At 26.0% G+C, this 21,879-nt stretch overlaps 1 protein-coding gene across 2 annotated transcripts; it reads right to left on the bottom strand.

The window, feature by feature from the left end:
- Positions 1-414: 414 nt before the first annotated feature.
- LOC107447955 (cyclin-dependent kinase 10) lies at positions 415-20,132 on the bottom strand. 2 transcript variants are annotated; one of them, XM_043041387.2, is made up of 14 exons: positions 19,641-20,132; positions 19,489-19,552; positions 16,300-16,374; positions 15,248-15,350; positions 12,486-12,567; positions 9,382-9,449; positions 9,155-9,207; positions 8,958-9,021; positions 7,451-7,510; positions 5,915-6,038; positions 4,587-4,636; positions 3,056-3,145; positions 2,907-2,959; positions 415-618 (listed from the first exon to the last, which is right to left on the bottom strand). In XM_043041387.2, the coding sequence occupies exons 1-14, from the start codon at positions 19,755-19,757 to the stop codon at positions 566-568; spliced, it is 1,056 nt and encodes a 351-aa protein (XP_042897321.1). In that variant the 5' UTR covers positions 19,758-20,132; the 3' UTR covers positions 415-565. The 2 variants fall into 2 exon arrangements, with proteins under 2 accessions (XP_042897321.1, XP_015918493.1); XM_016063007.3 differs by having other exon boundaries at positions 19,480-19,552; positions 19,641-20,130.
- Between the last annotated feature and the right edge of the window lie 1,747 nt (positions 20,133-21,879).

The raw sequence follows: 21,879 nt of genomic DNA, 5'->3' as shown, positions 1-21,879 counted from the left end.
ACAGGTATTACGTCCACTTTATATTAAGTTTTTCTTCAAATAGGTTGCCAGAATTTCTTATAAAAATTTTTAAGAAAGGATTTTTCATCTGCTAACTTTTAAAATTTTATAAAAAAAATTCTTGCAACACATAACTAGCATTCCTTAAAAAAATTGGAAGCTTCAAAACAAGATTAAGAATATTACATATATTTTGCCACAAATAATAATTTTTTTTAATGAATTTTAACTTAAGTAATCTGCAGTTCATTACATCATTACGGAAAATTCATTTTCACCACTTTTTTGCATTTACAATTTACTATCAATAAATGGAACTTATGATTTTTTTAAAACTATACAATGATTAATGAACAGAAGAATAAGAAAAAAAAGACATGGAATTTTGTGTTGAAAAGGAAAACTACACAAAAATATGAAACATATTAAATGATTTATTAAACACATTTGTGATATGAGCTTTATACAAAATTAAAAAATATTTATATACAAATGGTGCCATAATTCATGTTGGCGGTTAAATTTTATATAAAATTACATTTCGATTTCTTTTTAACATTGAAGCTTAAATTGTTTCTGATATTTGAAGAGTAGGAACAAGAGCAGCTTCAGAACATGCTATTAAACAAGAAAAAAATATAAAAACTAATTACATGTGAAAACAAATAAATTTTAAATAATGAAACAATAAGAAGTTGACTAATGTGAAAAGGCTAAAACCCATACGTATTATCCAGGACTAAATTTTAAACATAAGAAAAACACTATTGAAAAATGTGTTGAGTTATTATTATTATAAGATAATAAATAACAATTGATATGCTAAAATTCAACATTTGAAATAATAATTTATTACTCAACTTAAACTGTTTAAATATGGTTTTAGACATTTATACAAAGTTTTCAAACACATAATTCAAATGTTTATAGACATATTTTAAAAGTTATATAACACTCTAATGGGCACTGAGATGTCTGCAACCAAATCATATTAAGTGGACATGAGAGCTAATCATTATCCTTTATAAGACGTTTCATGTAAAGAATGTACAAGATTTTTTCTAGATAAATAAAAAACTATTTTGTTCCAGGAAGAGAGAATTTATTGAAATTTAACTTTGCTATACTCTCTACAACCAAGATGCATATTTTCTTTTTTAAATCTACAGGACATATTCAATTATTTAATAGTTATGAACATTTGTTAGCTTGTTTTTAAAAGTATTAATAAACATTTTTCCAACTATTACTGATATATTATTTCAAGTGTAAAACCAAATACATATTTCTATCACTAAAAATATTTTTATCACAATAATTATTAATCCTATCAAGAGCACAGTGTAGCAACCAAAATGAATTCCTAGATATTTTTTAGACGATACATAAAAGGTATAAAATTTTCTGCTCAAAGAAAAGTTCATTAAAAAATAGATGACATTTTAAACTTGCAAGGTCAACTTCCGTCACTGCTTACACGCATTGGTGCTATGTTTAGTACAGTCGAACTCGTTTATAACGAGCGCAAAGGGACCATAACATTGTACTCGTTAAATCCGAGTGCTCGTAATAAACGGGTCCTTAAGGCAGGCGTGCAACCAGAAGAGGGAGGGGGCTTGGGAGGTCAAATGATTGAGTTTACTTAAAAACTTATTTTAAAAATACAATCATAAAGAAAATAACTTTTATTATTGATATATTTTAATACTTGTTTTAGAAACCTTTGAAAAATTAAATTACCATTAATATTCCAGAAAATTTAATGGTCATTACATATACTGCTTTTAATTTAAGAAAATATAATATGGTAGTTTTCTGTGCAGAATAATTTAAAATGTATAGAATTTTTCATTAAAGTACTATACTTTAAAATTTTTAGACTTAGGGAATTATTCAATAATTAGTTTTGGATTTCAGATATTGACACTAAAAAAGAAAAATGTAACAAAAATATATAATTATACAATAAGATGTTTTATTAAATATTAGATATTCATTATATTCAGTAATTTATTTTGAACTATAGACATGAGAGAGAAAGATGCGACAAAAAATGCAATAAGATAGCCTATATTTTCTATTTTATAATGAAATATTTTAAGTTACACCAAAAAAACATTGTAACATATTGAAATGCATAATTCTCAAATATGAAAGCTAATTTCAAAATCATTATTATATTATACCATGAGCATTATATTATACCATATTATACAGTAGAGAACCGATTATCCGGAACGATCGGGACCATCGCGATTTCGGATAACTGATTTTTCCGGTTTTCTGAATTGCTACAAAATGCCGTTTTTTAATGTTTATAAAACGAAACCAAAAAATTATTTTGAAATAGTTTCAGAAATAATAAAAAATTATAAATAATAATACACTTAAGTTTAAATAAGGAAAGAAATTATGTAATAAAAATTATATACAGGCTTATATATGTTATTATTAACATTAATAACATATATAAGCTATTTGGGCTTATGTGACAGTAGTCGACAAACGGCTTTTGATCCGTCCTCTAAATCAGTTCTTTCGTCAACTCGATGTGCCGTGCGCTCTAAATAACAAAATGGGCTCAAAATCTTGCAGGAGAAAAAAAAATTTAATGGAAGAAAATTAATTTCCGGTTCCGAATTTCATTCCGGTTATCTGGTTTTCCGGTTTTCTGATTTCCGGATAAGAGGTTCTGCACTGTACTATGTTCTAAAAATTGGAGTTAGATTAATGGCCAGAAGAATAACCAAATTTGTAAACAGTATACTTTAAAAACATTTAAAATTGGAGTTATTGGATTTAATATTACAAAAAATTACAAAAACATAACGCATATTTATAATTTTTATAAAAATATCTATAATGATACAATTTATATAACGTTACACAGAATTAAAAATACTGACCATGAGGTTCATCCATGAAATAAGTGTGTTGTAAACTACTTCTTGCTGAATACCTAAAAAATGATAATAAATAAACTATTAAAACAGAAGAACAATACTTAGATATAATAATTAGAATAATTCAAAACAAAATTCTATCTTATACGTACCTTGTTTCAGGGTTGTATAAAAATAGCTTGTGAAGAAGTGTAATGCATGTCTTTGGCTGGTCACGAAATATTTGCCTTAGTCTGTTAGAACTATACTCAGAATAAAATAATGAGAGGAGCTAATGTAAGTAGTAAAAAACTTGAGGTAAAAAATTCAATTTGAAAGAAAATCAAGAACAAAATATATTAGCTTCCTTGAAAGAGATAAAAACAAAATTATATGTACATAAAAATTGTTTAAAATGAGCTATGCATGATAGAGAAACAAACCTATAACTGAAAATTTTATATAGGTCTACTTTAAAAATAAAAATGTGAGTTGTATTTATACAATATTTTCTTCCCACCAAGACTAATTCAAATTAACCATGCATTCTAATTATTTAAACAGATTAAATAACTTACAGTCAGATTTTTGTAAGACTTTGGAAAAATTATGTATTATTCCATTTTTACAACACCTCTTCATAAACTTTTTATCTACTACATCTCAATATAATATTTCATTCATTATATTTAATCAAGCAGTATCTTCCATACATGTAAGTCGCAATTTATTTTCTATTAGTTAATTGTAAATGGTAATGCAATTGCTCTTCAGGAAATAAAAAGATAATATATTAAATTATCATATTTTGTCATATTGAGTAATGTGTAACTCACAGCACTTTGAATTGAGAAGATTTTAAAGTTTAATGGCACAATCCTAAATGGCACTACACTCTCTAAGTAATAATAAAAAATCAAAAAATATCATTAGGGTATCTTGGGTCACGTCTAAAGAAGCTAATTTTCCAGGAAGCTTACACCACTTCAGATAAATAGTAAAGAAGGAATTGAATGTAATTAATGATATGATTTGTAAAAGGAGACAACGAAATTAAAAAAGTTATGCATTTTGAATCTGTTTGATTAGACTATGGGTAGTATGTTTCCAACAATTTGATATTTCAAAAAAATTTTAACAGCAAAAGCATAAATGCTTGAGGAATTCTTTTTTGTTATAACTCTTTTCTAATCATGAATGGTATTTAAAAATTTCATCATTTTAATTTAAATTCTAACAGTCATATTTGCTTTCATTGATCAAATCTGATCCTATCTTAATACTGTCACAGAATTGAACAATTTATTGCCTTTTAAGACTGTCATGAATAGCTTCAAGTCCTTTTTACAATTAATTCAGATAAATTACGCAAAAAAGCAATTATAAATATCCTTAATGATGCATTTTTATTAATAATTCATAAAATAAAAGTATTGGTAATAATATAAATTAGTATAACCGTGTGATGAACAATACTATGCATTAATTATCAAATAAAACATAGATTAATAAAAATAATCTTAAGTTAAAAATTAAAACAATTTTTAAGTTAATGCACATTAACAAATATATTATTAATGGAATGTTCATTAAATAAATCATAATATAATAATTTCTTATAAATTAAGAAGATTTGAACTAGGAAAGAAAAAAAAAGTATTTTCATTAATATATTTTTTTTAGTAAACAAACAAATTATCTTACGATTGCTGGCGAATTTCGTAATTTTTCAGTAGCGGTAACTCAGTAAAGCCCTAGAAACAAAAATATTAATTGGTGTAAAACATATTCATAAAGATTACAATATCTTTATGAAGACAATTAATAATGAAATAAGTTAAAAACAGTCTTAATAAAGAAAAAATGAGTCATAAATAACTGTAAATGACATAATTGCTTCAGTTAAAATTTACAACAAAAAGATTTCTGAAATATTTAGTTTAACAGGAAAAGAGAACAATGCAAATGAAAATAAATAAAAAAATCCATAAACAGTGCAAGAAGAATTACTAGTAGATATAATAAAAAAACTGATAAAATAGGATAATTACAAATATAGCAATATAGAAACCTTTCAAGTTTTCTTTTATTATTTTTATGGTAGTTTTTTTTTTTTTTTTTAAATGGTAGAAATATTTAAATGAATGAAACATTACTGCAACTATTTCACCACAACACGTCTTGAGTATAAAACTTGATGAAAAATCAACTGAATATTTTTCTCTTATTACAATATAGATAAAACTTTTTTTTTAATCAATTCTTATTTTTACCTTTATTTACAATTTTATAAAACTTATAAATGTTAATACAATGAAATAAATAAATAACAAATCCTTGAATAAAATTGGTCATGGCTAGGAGTTAAAAAATTTACAAATAAAAATTCAATATTAACTAGATACTTAAATGTAAACAATACAAAAAAATCAGCAATAGTTCTTAAAAAGAATTACAATATATAATGCAAAGTCTTAAGAGTAGCTATGGTTCACACTTTTAAATTAAATAACAGCTGTCACTGCCTCTACTTATTGCATAGTTAATAAATATTGTTAAAGACTTTGAATTTTTCCCTTTTAAATAAATTAAAAAAATCATAACTAACTAACAGAAACCTTTTTAAAAAAATGCTTAGGATATGTTTGAGTGTACAAAGAACTAATATTAAAAAATATACAGAAAAATAATAATACTTCTTAATATTTGTCAAAAACAAAGAAATACTAGATTAACCATTTTTCTTTTTATAAATTAATTATACATAAATATATAACAATAAAAACTAATCAAGGAAATTTTTTTCAGGCATACTTTAATAATTATCATAAAATAAAATTTCAAACAGGCCATAGATTCTTATTCAGAGAGCTTATATTAAGAATTATTATTATTATTAATTAATTTATAAATATTTATAATAGTTATCATGAAATAAAATTCCATACAGGGCATAGAGTTTTGATAGCTTAGTTATAATAATTATAATTAATATATATTTATAATACTTATCATAAAATAAAATTTCATACTGGCCAAAGAGTTTCATTAGGAGAGCTTATAGTATCAATAATAAGCTTAATCATGTCATTGTCTGTATCAGCAGGAAATAAAGGCTTCCTATGAATTAATTCAGCAAAAATACAGCCAGCAGCCCTAAAGTAACAAATTGAAATAAAAGGAAAAAAAGAGATCTTTACAAAATTGAATAGTATGTAAATAAATTTTTTAATAAATATTTAAAGAGAGAGACAAAAACAAACCAGAAAGCTTTTATCAAGAAACAATTAAAAGCCTCTAAAAATTACAAGGAAATATCAATTATGAAATAAAATAACATTTTACTTCAGTGAAAACTTATTAGGATCTCATTATTTTATTTCCTTTTAAAATAATCTTTAAATATTAATAACAACAATAAGAATAATTTGTGGTTTATGTTAGTTTATTAATTGGAAACATTGTTGATGGAATAGCTTTCAAAAGAGGCGGATAAAATAAAGAAGCTAAAAAAAAAATTTAATAAAATTTTAAGTGAACGGTATCTGTTTCCCTAATATGTTTTTTTTTTTTTTTTTTTTTTTTTTTTTTACAATTATGTGCTATCACACTAAGTTTAAAAATTATGAAATACTTGTAAAAACCTACTAATTCTTTAATTAATACATTACTAGCAAAATTAGTATAATTGATTATCTCCTTTGATTTTAAATTTGATGCAATGACATTTGCGGGGAGATAATGCTTTTAAGAAATCAAGAATTTTTGGCATTCATTCATGAACATGTTTAGAGATTGTCTGTAATTTTCAAACAGAAGCAAAATGTTTGTACCAGAATTTTATAAAAGTGATAGTACGCATAAGATTTAGGCTGAATTTCTGGTTTTGTAAATAAATGCTGCGTAGAATTAAAGTTCTTATACAGGCAACAGGAGGTCCAGCAAACACTAAAAATGTGAATAAATATGTTTTTTTTAAGGAATTTTAAGGTTTTTTAAGGGTATAAGGTTTTTTAAGGATGTTTTTTTAAGCAATTTATGTTTTTGAATATAATTTAAAAAATTTAAGAAAAAAATATAGTTTTATTTTTAGATATAGAGGGGAAGAAAGAGGAATTTTCTCCATTCCAAGAATTTTATATTTTACATTTTAAAATACCAAGAAATGAGATGTTTTACAATGTTGCCTTTTCTTCAAAACTAAAATGTTGCTTGAATGTTCTATTAAGAAATAATTGCACTATTCTACTGGCATGATAGGTTGTATTTTGCATTTTAAAACAGTAAAATTTTAATTTTTTCTAAATGAATCTCACTCCTTCTTGCTGCAAAGAAGTAGAGTAATATTTGAGCAGAAATTTATGTTAGACCAAATGGCTCAACTGGCTCACCTACAGCCAAGTTGTTTACACAACCAAATTTTAAAATTTCTTTAAATATTTTCATAGGCTAAGAATTCCAATAAATTAGATAATAGATTTGAATTTTAATTGCTGTTTAACATAGTATAAGGAATATGTGACAATATATGTCAATGACAAAATATAAAAAATTAAATATAAAATTACCACATGTCAATGGCTGAAGTGTATGTTTTAGCTCCAAATAAAATTTCCGGTGCTCTGTACCTAAGAAGGTTATAAGAAATAAGAACAACTATTATAAAAAATTTAAATCCAATTTAACAAACAACCATTGATAAATACATCAGCTCTTCAAAAGCAAATAGTAATGTTCTTGAATATGCTATATAATATAGGAAACATTTTGTTAACATTATAGACCTATAGACTATAATCAGAAGCAAAAACATATAAATGAGGGATATATGGAAAGTTTGACCTGCTTTTTTACATAAAAAATATTTTTAATAAAAAATTTTAAATCGAAATTATTTGATAAATAATAATGTTTGTTATTATATTACATAATTTTTAAATTACCTATTTTATAAATGACTTTTTACCAGTGAACAAACAGGATATTATCTCTATACTTAAGTGGTTTAACCCACTATGAGGGAGGTTAGAACCATAGGATTCAAAAAAGTTATTAAAATCTATGCAGTAATAACTTAATTTCTTTAAGAAATATTACAGTCAATAATTTTGTCTGAAATTTTAAATATTTATTTACATATAAAAAAAATTTTTTTTTTTCTCAATTTCTTTTTTGACCTATCTATCAGAAGTCTCGATTTGGTATGATAGATTAAACCTCTCTCAATAAACATTTGGTAAAATAAATAAATAAAAAACAAATAAATATTAATATAAGAAGTAAATAAACAATAAATATACTGGCTTTTAGTAAATTTAAAAACAAAGAATTAAACTTTTTTATAAATATGGTTCTGTAGAGAAGGACTTGCAACAACAACAAAATTTACTAGATGAAAACTACATCACTCATGATTTCTTCTTTTTTTTATTAACAAATGGCTGATAGGCAGGAAAAAAAGAAAAGATTTCGTTTGATATCATGCAACACACAGTCCATAATTCATTAGCTAAATAAATATTTAAATAAATAAAAAAAAAGATAATTTAAATCAAACCTTTCATACTTTCCCTACTCCTACATATTATACTTGGAAAATGATAACTAAATATCATAATTAAATATCTGAGCCTGCTATTACAGACCTGGATATGAATTAGTTTAAAAATTTAAGACAGTAAGCAGACTATAAACAGACAGTAAGCAGACTATAAAACACTTTCCCAAAATAATACTCTAACGTTTATAACATTCAGCAATTTTAAACACATTTATTAAAACAAGATTTTCATAATGTTATTGTATCAATAAATTTATATAAAATCATATACTCTGAAACTGTTACTAAGGTTAATTTTTCCCTAGAAAATAGAAACTTGTTTGTAGCACAGGAAAGCAATTTGATTTCACCTTAACTAAATTTGAGGTAATTATTCAAAGGTTTAAACAATAACTTATAATAAAAAAATAACATACAAGCATTGTTTTAAAATAGTTGAAGCTTACTTATTATTAGTTTATATCATAAGTTTACTTTTAAATTTTTGATGTAGTATGATAAAAGTAAAAACTTACCATCGTGAAACCACATTTGGAGTCATTTCACCATTTGATGTCAATCGTGAAAAACCAAAATCAGCTAAGTTTAAACAAAAAAAATTTTAAAGTATGAAAATAAAAAAAATAAAATTTTGAAGTATGGAAATAAAAAAAAGAAAATTTTAAAATATGAAAATAAAAAAAATAAAGATTTAAAATAATTCAATACTTACAAATTTTTAAAATACCACTTGATGTAAATAAAATATTTGTCACACTCAAATCCCTAAATAAAAAATTATACATTACAAAAAATTTTCAAAAATACACATTTTTTTTTTATAGAAACATGCAAGAAACATTTTAGTGATTATACTACTTTTTTCATAAATACTAAAAAAAAAAAAAAAAAAACTCTAGTATATATAATATAAATTAAGTAATTTTTGATATTATTTACCTGTGTATAATATGTTTACTGTGAACATATGCTAAGCCTTCAAAAAGCTGAGTCATGACGCCCTTAATCTAAAAATAATATCAATCACTTTTTACTTTAGAGAAATTGGAACAAATTTTTTTTTAAGAAACAAGATGTTAAAATTCTAGTTCATTATTGAATAAAAACAGTCTTAAAAACATTTTTTCATTGTAACCACTTAATTATTAGTTTTTAATTATCAATTAACTTTATTTTAATTATGTACTTAATTTAATTTATTACAATGTATAATATATGAACACCAAAAACTTTTTGGAATTAAGCAAAACTTTACAGATATAGCTGCAATCTTGATGCAAGCAAACTATTTCGAAATAAAAAAATTATTAAAAAAAATTAATATTCAAAAATATAAATAAATAAAAAAATAATAAACCAGATGAAAATAAAGTTCACATTAAATTGGGTAATAATTTATCACAATCTTACAACAGCTTAATTGCTGTTTCTACAGAAATTGCTACAACTTTTACACCAATAAAATACAACATTCAACAATACCAATGCAACTTCTTACTTTACATCTTGATAGTAACTTTATTTTTTGATACTTCTTGATCTATGTGTATATAGTTGAAAGGATATATATATATATATACATACACACACATCTATAAATATTCAAAAATAAAAAAATAGAGGATGCAACTTGTGATTTCTCCCTTGTTTAATAATGGCTGATGACTATAAGTGCTGCATTTTCCTAAATATATATTCACAACCAGATATTGTAGGTATCCACAATAGAGATAAACAGTTAAAAAATATGACAAAAAAATAAAATACATTTATTTTAGAAAAATAAGAACATATTAGGCGGAGTCAAACATAACTTCCAATGCTTTCTGTAACTTACTAACACTACGGAAAAAAAACAGATATAAATCTACAACCTAAATAAGTTCAAATAACATTTTCTTTCTTGAAAAAAATTAAAAAAGATTTGAATAATGCAATAATTTTTTTTTCAAAAATCATTTTAAAAACTTGTTTGCACAAATTAAATTCAATAAATTACAGCGCTACATCCGTAGCTCCTCACTATCCCTCTTTGTTTTTTTTCTAGTAATAAAGAACAAAAAATTATTCGCCTTTTGGGATTCTAAAAATATATTTCTTATAAAAAATATGAAATCTTTTTAAATATTGTGATTCCAAGACTATTTTAAAATGTAAAAAATTGATATGTTCTTCTTTTTCCTTAGAAAAAAAAGCAAATGGATGCAAAAATTTTTTTTACTATGATTAGTTTTCATTTTACATCAAAATATTGTAAAAACAAACAAACTATTTAAAATCTAACTTGAAATTCAGCAAAGTTGTGCTCCTTTTGCACAACAGAGTACTTATTGCAAAAAAAATCATAATTCTCCTACTCTGCCAATAGTTTTCACCAAATTGAATTCTGAGCACTTAAAAAGAACATTTTAAATTTTATATAAAATAAATCAAAATCAATCAATTACAAGATCCAATCAATTACATTTTCATAACAAAATGTTCCCTAAACATATATCTAAATATGTGCAAAATTTTATACAATTTCATCCAATAGTTTTTGCGTTGTGAGAACGAGAAATAATTAGAAGTGGTTAAAATTTTTAATATAGAAAGATATATCTAATAATATACAGCATTATTAAATATTTAATATTATCCATTCTTTTTTTACTATAAAGAAATACAATATCAAATCATTATTCCGTTGAACAGTTAATTTAATTCAAAAAGATATATTAGACCAGTGTTTCCCAACGTGGGGCCCACGCCCCACCGGGGGGCAATTTGATTGTAAAGGGGGGCAATTCAAAAATGACTCGACATGAGTTTAAACCTTTTGCTCTGGGCCATTTAAATGCAGTGCAAGATTTCGGTGACAAAATCGAAAGAAAAAGGCAAATTCTTAAATAATTGCGGTCAATAAATATTATGTGACTTAGGGATTTTTTAAGCGACAAACCTGAAATGAAGTATCTGTTTACAGTCGATGGTAAAGCATTTGTGAGTTATTTAGCCAATATCTTTGAAAAACTGAATATATTAAATAAGAAACTTCAAGGAACAAATAAAACTCTTGTTGATGCAAAAGCGAAGATATTTGGCTTCATTACCCTTATTGAGTTACGTCAGAAATATATTAACGACAAAAACTTTGAACAGTTTCATTGGCTCCAAAAATGTGAAGTAAATGATATCGCTTTACTTGTTATTGTCTATCATCTGAAAATTCTGTCGGCTAATTTAAAAGAAAGATATTCTGATTTAAAATAAATTTATTTTCCAACATGGATGTTGCAGTCCATGTTAATGGATTTGTCTGATATATCAAATATATCAAGAAGAACTTGCAGTAATGCAAAATGATGAGTCAGTTAAAACTTTATTTAATATGAAAGGAGTCATGGCATGGCTTTGTGAGGAAACAGAAAACAAATACCCAAATTCAATCAAATGTGCAAGAAAACTATTATTACCGATTCCATCTTCATATTTAGCTGAATGTGGATTTAGTGCTGTAAATGATTTTATTGGCGAAAAAAAACAAATCGTCTGGATAGAACACAACGGGGAGACTGAAGCTAACCAAACTGGAACCTGATAAAATCTACTTGCAGCAAGCATCAAGGGAAAGAATCTCACTAAATTAAAATATTAAATTATTATAGAAAAACCTTTATTAAAATTATTTGAATTTTAGTTTTTCATTATATGTTCTGAAAATATACTTACTTTGTTTCGCTAACAATTTCCTAAGTTTCTCAAGTGAACAATTCGATTTTTTAATATTAAAAATTATGTATATGTTACATAGGGGGGGGGGGCATAAGAATTTTAGAAAGGCTTAGGTGGGGCATGGTACAAAAAAGGTTGGGAAACACTGTATTAGACCATCTAAATCAAATATATTTGTATCTTTATCACATTTTAAAACAGAAATCTTGCTTTGAAGTTGAACGGAATCTACATGTTTTGATTCCATTTCCTTAAAAACACACTTAAGCATACTTAAAGACAGAAGAAACTTTTGACTCCCCCTAATAATAATTTAGTTGATTATTTACCTGAGATTGATCAAAAATAGCCTTTTCATCATCAATAACTTTTGAAAGACTAAATGGACAATACTCTTGAATGAGATACGTGCTGAAATGTACAAATAGCAAATTAAAAAATAAAATATTTGGAGAAAGAGTTTGACCAAACCAAGGTTAAATAAAAAAATTTCTGTAACATACTACTTTAAAGCAATTCAGCCTAAAACATTGCATTATAAAGCAAATGCGTTCAGATAGTTCATAACAATAATTAAAATAGCATGAGAAGTGCAAAAATTAAGGCTATTCTTAACAAAATCAAAATTAAAAAAGAAAACAAGAGCTCGATACTGCAAATTTAATTTGAATTTTTAAAAATATTAATATAAAAGTTAAATTTTACTACATGAAAGTTTAGATGATAAAATAAAGTCCTACTTTTACACATTATTATTGCAATTACATAATAAATTTATAAATTGTGAACACCTCTTGATCCTACCTTTAACACATTTTTTTTAATTCTTCATTTCAAAAAATAAAACATACTGTGTTTCAAAAGTTTATGCATTTTAGCACAAAAATCTATTTGTAAATAGCATAATTTTTTAAACATTGTATACTTATTCTATATTGTTAACTTGGCTAAAAATTATTGCTTACTGTCAAATATGATGTAGTAATTTTTCAAATTTCTCTTAACAATTTAAACAAAATTTCAGAAATCAGCCCCAAAAACTGTACTATTTTGGCATAGAGAAAAATACAATTTTTTGATGCTCTTTTGACTCAAGAAAAATACATTTTTTAAGCCAGTCATGACAATATTAGGCTTGTTAAATCATAAAATTGATAGAAAATGAAATAATCTCACCACAACCACTAATTTTTACTTTTTTAAATGTATAGATGTCTGAGCATTTGAATAAATGTAGCAATAAAGGCTAGACTTTCAGATTTTAAAATAAAACAATAAATAAATTTAATTAGGAATCAATCACAACATAGTAACTTATTAATGATTTCACACAAAATAGAATATTCAGAATAGCATAATTATTCTATTTCTAATTTTAAAAATCTAAAAATTGGTCAGCCTAATTAAGAGTTTATTATGGATTTCTAAAATTTAATACATTATTTAAAAGAATCTAAAGTAAGTCCACTAACAGTAAAAGCAAAATAATGTTAGGCAAAATCAAATCATCTTTAATAATATATTAAGTTGCAATTGGTTTATTGTATTAAATTTTTACTTTTAATCCAATAATATAATTATTAATATTTAATCACTGGAATGTTGACGCCATTAAGAAAAATTTTCAGGAAAAAAAATTAGAAAATCAATCGATAACCAGAATTAATAAATATGTATACAAGTACACAACAAGATGTGTAGATTTGACAATCTATGACAGTGTTTCCCAAAGTGTGGTATGCGTATTTCAGGGGTATGGGAATAGTTTAGCGGGGGTATGCGTTCTTATACGAAATATTTTGCAATCGGACATTTCAAAGAATTTTATTTAAAAACAAAGCTAGCCATGAAAACTTGCGATTACATATTTTTCTATTAGCTATTTTTTGAAGAAATAACAGTTAATAATTAGTGGTGTCAACAGCCAGTTGTGATGTTTAACTTTTGTGCAATTTTTTCACAGTAAAAAATACATAATTTTTTTTTATTAGTGGTACACAGTGTTACGAAAAATTTAGAAAGGGTACACAAAAGTCATAAGTTTGGGAAACACTGATCTATGAATGTTAAGTATCAAAGCACACTCTAAAGAGTAGTTTACTGAAATTGTAAAAATTAAGAATAGCTAAACAAATAAAATAAGAAAAATTTCATAATTTTTTAAAATCCTTTTTCCATTGATGTATATTTTTATTTTCACTTAAGATGATACATTATTATACACGCAGTCACACCTTGATATCACCAGCTCAAAGAGAGATACTAAAAATTTCATAACATCAAAAATTCAAATAATTGAAAATCAAGTATGTTTATTCAAAATTCAATATTTTTAAAACAAACAAAATTAAATATTCTGTAAATGAATCATATCAATAATAAATATTCAGTAAAAAAAATTCAATAATATTTATTTAAAAAAAAGAAAACCAAGTTCTTTCAAACAATATATTTATTTCATATGATTTTGCAATTTGCTAAAATTTGTCAATTGCATCATCCTTGTTTGATAAAGTTCCCACTTATAGTTCCCTTCCTTGATATAGTTCATTTTTTCATAAACCATTTTATGATTTATGAATAAACCTATGATTTCAAATCTTATTCTTGTGTGCGCACATTTAATTTACAAATCGACTTCTTCAGGAATGAATGAAGGAATCAATCAGACAATCCATTTCGGGTTTCGAGAAATACCTCATAAAATTATTCAAGAAAAGTCTTTAGGGCTTGAAATTTAAGGAAGCCTTTTTAATTCTTCAGAAACGAGGAATGAAACATTTTGGGTAAACAAAAATATTTCTTAAAATCAAGGATCAGAAAAAAAGATACTCAGCTAAAACAGTTTTTTTCTATTATCAACATAGCAAATGTGTAGGGAAATTAGAATTTTTTGTAATATTTCAAAATTTTTGACATTGACAAATTCATAATATCAAAGCTTGACTGTATTTTAAAATTTTTATATTTATTTTTGTTTGAAAGACATATTTTACTTCAAAGATATAAATTATACAAAATATGTTGTTAAAGAAAATTAAAAGCAACTAAAAAATTAAAGTTAGAAATAACATTAGCAACAATTGCATACCTTTCAAAACTTTTTCCAACAGCAACACCATAAAAGTGTGTAACATTACAATGTTCCAAATTCTTTAAAATAGTGATTTCTCGCAAGCAGTATATGGATATGCCTATAAAGTGAAAAAAGAAATTTTTTATAGTTATTCAAAATACAATAATAACAAAATCAGTTACATGATTCTACTACTTTTTTAAAATAAGGTAACTCAGAAACTATTTGACAGATTGTCCTCAATATTTGCATTTTGTCATTTAAAATTGCATAATTTAAAATGGTATAAAAATTTTAATAACTTGGAATTCAAAATTCTTTTAACATTTAGAAAATAAAATAATAAAAAATAATAAATAATTATTAAAAATCAATTTTTATACAAAATTATCTTTGCATATACAAATCTTATAATTGTGTGCAAAAACTTTTTGATCTACCTAAAAAGTTCTTAATATATAGTAAAATACAGAAAAAGTAAAATAAACAATAAAAGTTTGAAACTTTTGATGGCTCGTCCGACCAAAATATTGAGACCATATTTTCCAGAGTATAGCAACCATATTTTAAGGGTCAAGAATTTGAATTTGACAAAAAAAAGTTAGTTTTATTCAGAGAAAGTATGTTTCTGTGTCTGACTTCGCAACTAAAAATATTGACTGCTTTGATTAATTAGCATATTTAAGGTTAGACTCTTGAACCATTAAAATTGAGTTTTAGTACAGGAAAATTCAATCATTAGATCAAAAATTAATCAGAACACGTTTACTTTTTTATTTTGTACACAACAGATAATATGTATATTGAAGAAGCCATTTTTAACCTGACTTCCTAAAGTGACCGCTTTCATGTGACCATTTTAACCGATTCCGAGAGATATATAGATTTGGACAGATTATACTTTATTTATCTCTTACAATCTACATTTTACTCAGTTTCAAAGTACTAAAACAGAGCAATGAATAAAATGAAAATAACCTAAGAAATATAAAATTGTACAGAAGATTTAAGCGCCAAAACTCTTAAAAAAGATGCAAGTAACAAATTAAAATATAAGAAAATCTTACACGCCAATTCATCTTTTGAAATTTTCAATTTCTTTAAGGCAACCACCTCTCCACTCTTTATATCAAGAACCTTATCTAAATAAACAAGGTTTAAAATAATATTTACAATTTTCTAAACTGGCATTTCAATCCATACATTTCTGCAATCTGAAATTTAAATTTTAAAAGAAATAAAATGAATTTGGGATATAAAAAATAATAATAGTTTTTTTATAAGACATTTGAACACATTTTAATATGTTAAACTTTAAATCATGCTTAGAAAGTCTAAAATTTAGATCACTTTATCATTGTTTTTGTCAGTAAAATGTGATATGAAAATGGAAGTACAGTAGAGAACCGATTATCCGGAACGATCGGGACCATCGCGATTCTGGATAACTGATTTTTCCGGTTTTCGGAATTGCTACAAAATGCCGTTTTTTTAATGTTTATAAAACGAAACTAAAAAATTCTTTTGAAATAGTTTTAGAAATAATAAAAAATGATAAATACACTAAAGTTTAAATAAGGAAAGAAATTATGAAATAAAAATTATATGCAGGCTTATATATGTTATTAATGTTATTATTAACATTAACAACATATATAAGCTATTTGTGCTTAGGTGAGATTCGTCTACAAACGGCTTTTGATCCGTCGTCTAAATCAGTTCTTTCGTCAACTCGATACGCCGTACGCTTTAAATAACAAAATGGGCTCAAAATCTGGCAGGGGAAAAAAATTTTTATGGAAGAAAATTAATTTCCGGTTCCAAATTTCATTCCGGTTATCTGGTTTTCCGGTTTCCGTATAAGAGGTTCTGCACTGTACTAAATTTTATAAATTTGTGAAATGCATAAGTTATATGATTAAAGCATAAGTCAGAATATTAGTTCAGCTCTCTTCAGTAGCATAAGTTACATGATTAAAATGCATTGATTAACAATAGTATTCAATTCAATTTAAAATATTTCAATAGCTATAGCAGGTTTTTTTTTAAAAAATTTTAGTGTGAGGACCCTATTATATTTAGGAAAATTTTGTGGAACCCCTTAAACAGAGCACAAATCCGAGAAACACACAAATCGAACTCTCAGTTTCTTTACTTGTACTGTAATAGTTTACTATCGCAGCTTTAGGTCATTAACTCAGGGTTCAGGGGTAATTGTGACACAAAATAAAAAACCCTGAAAATTTTATGTGCAAAAATTTAAAAACAAGAAGAATGAAAATTATCCTACCTTTACCTTTATTATACCTTTACGTTTGAAGTTTCTCACACCTTTTTAGTAATTTACATAAGGAAAATCTCAATTCTTACAAAAATCCTATATTGGATTTTAGTATCACATGAATATGAATCGAATTCGATATGAGAAACGCACAAATCAAACTCTCAGTTTCGTCACTTGTACTGTAATAGTTTACTATTGCAGTTTTAGGTCATTAACTCAGGGTTCAGGGGTAATTGTGACACAAAATAAAAAAATCTGAAAATTTTATGCGCAAGAATTTAAAAGCAAGACTAATGAAAATTATCCCACCTTTACGTTTGAAGTTTCTTACAGTTTACCAATGAAGTTACTCACACCTTTCCAGTAATTTACATAGGAAAAATCTCAATTCTTACAAAAAATCCAATATTGGATTTTAGTATCACATGAATATGAATCGAATTCGATATAGAAATCATGTGAATAAAATTCATGACATTGGATTTAAAAAAAGTGAAAACACAAATCACTATACTGAATTTTTAAATCATGTGAATATGAATCACAATATGAAACTTAAAAATCAGTTTATCATGCAAATCGATGTTTGATATTAAAATCGCGTGAATAAGAATCACAATGTTATCAGATTCTGGTGTAGTTTAAAATGAGCGATTTGCGTAAATCTGCCAAACCAAAAGAATGAAATTGACAGATATCCACCAGTTATCAGAAGAATGTGAACATCTTGTTTAGGGGTTTACAGAATATAGCAAAAGTTTCAAAATTTAAATTTTAGTTTGCGGAACTCTATAAAATTTCATTGGGTTATAAATCATCAAACCAAGTCCCCAAACCAACTTGAGATACCTGGGATTCTGAGATATTCTCTGAAAAGTCACATGCCCTGCTCCTAGTTTTTTTACCCAGAAAGATGATAAAACCCCAAATTTTAGGGTACATACAGAATACAGTCATCCTGCTTAATTTTTAATTTTAAGACATGGGACAGTGAGAAACATTTAAATATGTAACAAACTTAAATATAGCAACAATAAAAAATAAATTCAATTATTTGGGTAAATTCAAGCATAAACAATAGTATGTATATTAAGTGTAGCCACTTGGAAGTTCACTATTGAGAAAACCCACTAAATTCTAATGTGAAGGTTAAGAATCAATTGGAAGGGTGTGCCTATTTTGTTTTTCTTTGAATGTATTATCATTTCTTTATCTATTTTTTAACACATAATGAGAAAATATTTGGTAATCATAGAATTATTTTAATAAGTTAAAGAAATATCAAAATTGTTAAAATTTTCGGTGACCCCTGCTGAAGGTCTGGGATTATGACTTATAGGTAGTTAAACTTTGGTGTATAGAGTTGTTTGTAATTTTTCATTAATTTCTGCGCTTCTCTTTGTCATTCTGTGTTTCAATATTGAAGAATGAGCTTCATTGTAGTATCAAAACAATAGAATGTCTGCTTATGTGACAGTGATTATTCCCCCCTCCCTATTATTTTATTTAATTAACAGTTTTCAAATTATTTAAGTATAAAATAAAAAGATTAAAAATGTCAAAGCAACTAGCAACTTTGTAATTTGATTTCAGCAATATTTATATATTTTATATTATTTGTGCATACCTTTATTTCACTATTATTTGCTTTCATAAATGCAAATCAAATTAATAATAAAAACAATTGAATCAATTTATGTTAAAGATAATTTATAAACTCCAATCGCCAACTTTCAGCAACTTTTTATCTGTGAAAAACTTAACAAAAACCATATCTGAAGGGAACCAACTTAACAGGAGAATTTTAATTTTCACAAGTTTTTTTAAAAAAAAAAAAAAAAAAAAAAAAAAACCTTTAGCGTCATGGCGAAGGTGAAAACAGATAGCGATACGCAAATATTCTCAGTTACTCATATAAGTATTATAGAAAAAATCTAAAACATAATGAAATAGTCGAACTCACAAACTGTACCATGTGCCCCTTCTCCAATGTGAGAAATTTTGTTGAATTCAGAAATATGGCGACATTTCCCAGACTAAAATAAAAATTCATGTCATATATATATTATAAAAATTACGAAAGCAGAGAAATTAAGACGTGTGTTACAGGAAACAAAGTATTACCACATGTAACTCAGGTATTTTAAATGGCTGAAGATCGAAGGAAAGAAGTGTGATTCCTTCTCCTGATGATGACGAAGATTCTTCAACAGGAAAATGTTCAAGGCCGGGGATCGGCATGCTGACAAATCAATGCACAGGATTATATTTATAAGAATTTTATAATATATACTATACTACTTTCGACAATAGAAAGGCTATTTTGAAGAAACTAACGTAAAGTTTAAAAGCAAAGATTTCATGAAATTTATGAAACTTTCTTAACACGTTATTAAATACTTATTTTAATATATGAAAGGAAAAAAAGGGAAACAAATATTATCGATAAACTGCCATAGCAACCAGTCACTTGTTTACTGTCAAAAAAGGAGCTTGTGTTTATTTACTGTGATACGTCTCATGCTTCTGGTTTTTGCTCGCTCTTAATTTGGAATTGTGAGTCATGCTTATTTAAACCACAGAAAATTAAGGCTCAGAGAAATTTTGAAATGGGAAGCACTATTCTCACTAGAAGCAAATTTATTTATTATTTTTTTTTTTTGCATGTGGTGAGAAATACATAATTACTCTGGATCAGCTTGCTTGCATAACTGATGTGACGTTTTCACTGCAAGCAATTCATATGCGATCGCGCATCAATGCGATGCTTTCAAAACATTCGTTAAGGGGCAATTGCATGCTCGAATGAATGCACCAACTGGGGAGAAGACTGGTTCCATGTCTTGACCCCAGTGGTCCCCATCCCCCCAAGCTCTTGGGCGCATTCTTGGGCAAATTCTAAATTCCCCCCAAACTATTCGTTTTATTTAGTGTAAAAATTCCCCCCAAGCTTTAAGTGGGCATATCGTGCTCCCCCCCCCCTGGTGGGGGCCCCTGGTTCGAACTGTAGATTAGAATTTCTGCTTCTTAATGAAAACAAAAGTATCGTTCAAATGATGAAATTCTCTTTTATTCAAAACTCAAGATGTATTTATGGGATCTCTCTGGTCCCCTATCTCAAAAATAAACTCACCCACTTAATGCATAACAAAATTAAAAGTAAAAAGAATTCTAAAATAAAAATGATCAGGCAGCAGCTGTCGCCATAGCAACGCATGCGCACTGTTTACTATTACTCTTGATTATTGCAGTTGAAAAGTGAGGAAACCATAAAATCCAATGGGTAATAAAAAATAAAAAAAATAAAATTCATCGACGCGCTTTCAATTTTTAATAGTTATAATTCCAGTAAGCATAAGTGTTTACGAATAAACATTGAATCGTTCTATCATTTGTGAATTTTACTCATTCTTGAGTGAAAAAAACAAGAAGTGTTATTAGCCAGTAATTGAAAGAAACAGGATTATTTTTCACAGCTTCCTCGAAGTCCTTCACGTCGAATGGTGGCACCAGTTCAACGCATCATTGCTTATCATTCACCTCTTCCGACTCACAGGCCACAAAACGAAAAAATAAAAGCGGCCTTATAGAACAATTATGCCGCTTTCAATGCCCTCTTAATAACTCATTGCGCATTTTTAGCTTTCTTGCTTACCTGACAGTGCGTGTGATGTCCATTAAATATGATTTTAACCGTTTCTTAAATTTAGACATCGTTTCGTCAATTTTCATTCTCCTTTTTTTTTTTTTATTCTAAACATTATTTGTGAAGACCACCCAACTTATCGAGTGCTTCTTTCGACTGCTATAATCCTGTTCGCTGGATCGCCCGTTCAAAAAAAATTGTCTAGAAAGGATAATTATAACTTTTTAGTATAATAATATTTTAGTTTATTTAGTAATAATATATTAATAGTATTTTTAGTAATAAAAATAGTATTTTCAGTTATAATATTTATAGTTCAAAAAGATGTTATAACTGCTTGCAAGTTATAACATCTTTTCTGAAAAGTGATGTGGTTAAAAATTGGAGTCAAACGATTGGAATATCTTGTACAGCGAAGCACTTTTTTCTAATAATGTGTGTTGCAGGGATGGGATTAACAAATTAAGTTAATTATCGGGAAAACTTTATTAAAATATTCATATTTTGACTATGTGTAAATGTGGCAGGGAGATTAAATGAGACGACATGTTATATATAAATATAGAATATTTATTATATCAAACATTATATTAGTATATTGTAATAATTAGATCAAATTATTAGACACACTGTAGTGTTAATGACATGTTTTGCACGAGTTTGTATGCAATACTCTTATATTTAAACATACATGTAATGGGTTTTTATTCGGGAGAT

The sequence above is a fragment of the Parasteatoda tepidariorum genome, chromosome 1 (assembly GCF_043381705.1).
Source record: "Parasteatoda tepidariorum isolate YZ-2023 chromosome 1, CAS_Ptep_4.0, whole genome shotgun sequence".
Classification (NCBI taxonomy): Eukaryota; Metazoa; Arthropoda; class Arachnida; order Araneae; family Theridiidae; genus Parasteatoda; species Parasteatoda tepidariorum.
Note: the sequence above shows the minus strand (reverse complement) of the source record. Positions and strands in the feature narration are given on the sequence as shown.

Excerpts from the sequence above, each read along its gene's own strand:
- LOC107447955 (XM_016063007.3), bottom strand. The coding sequence starts at position 19,757 with ATGCCGATCCCCGGCCTTGAACATTTTCCTGTTGAAGAATCTTCGTCA. Across the intron at positions 19,553-19,640 it reads AAATACCTGAGTTACATGTG|TCTGGGAAATGTCGCCATAT; the intron begins GTAATACTTTGT and ends TTTTTATTTTAG. Across the intron at positions 2,960-3,055 it reads TTATACAACCCTGAAACAAG|GTATTCAGCAAGAAGTAGTT; the intron begins GTACGTATAAGA and ends ATCATTTTTTAG.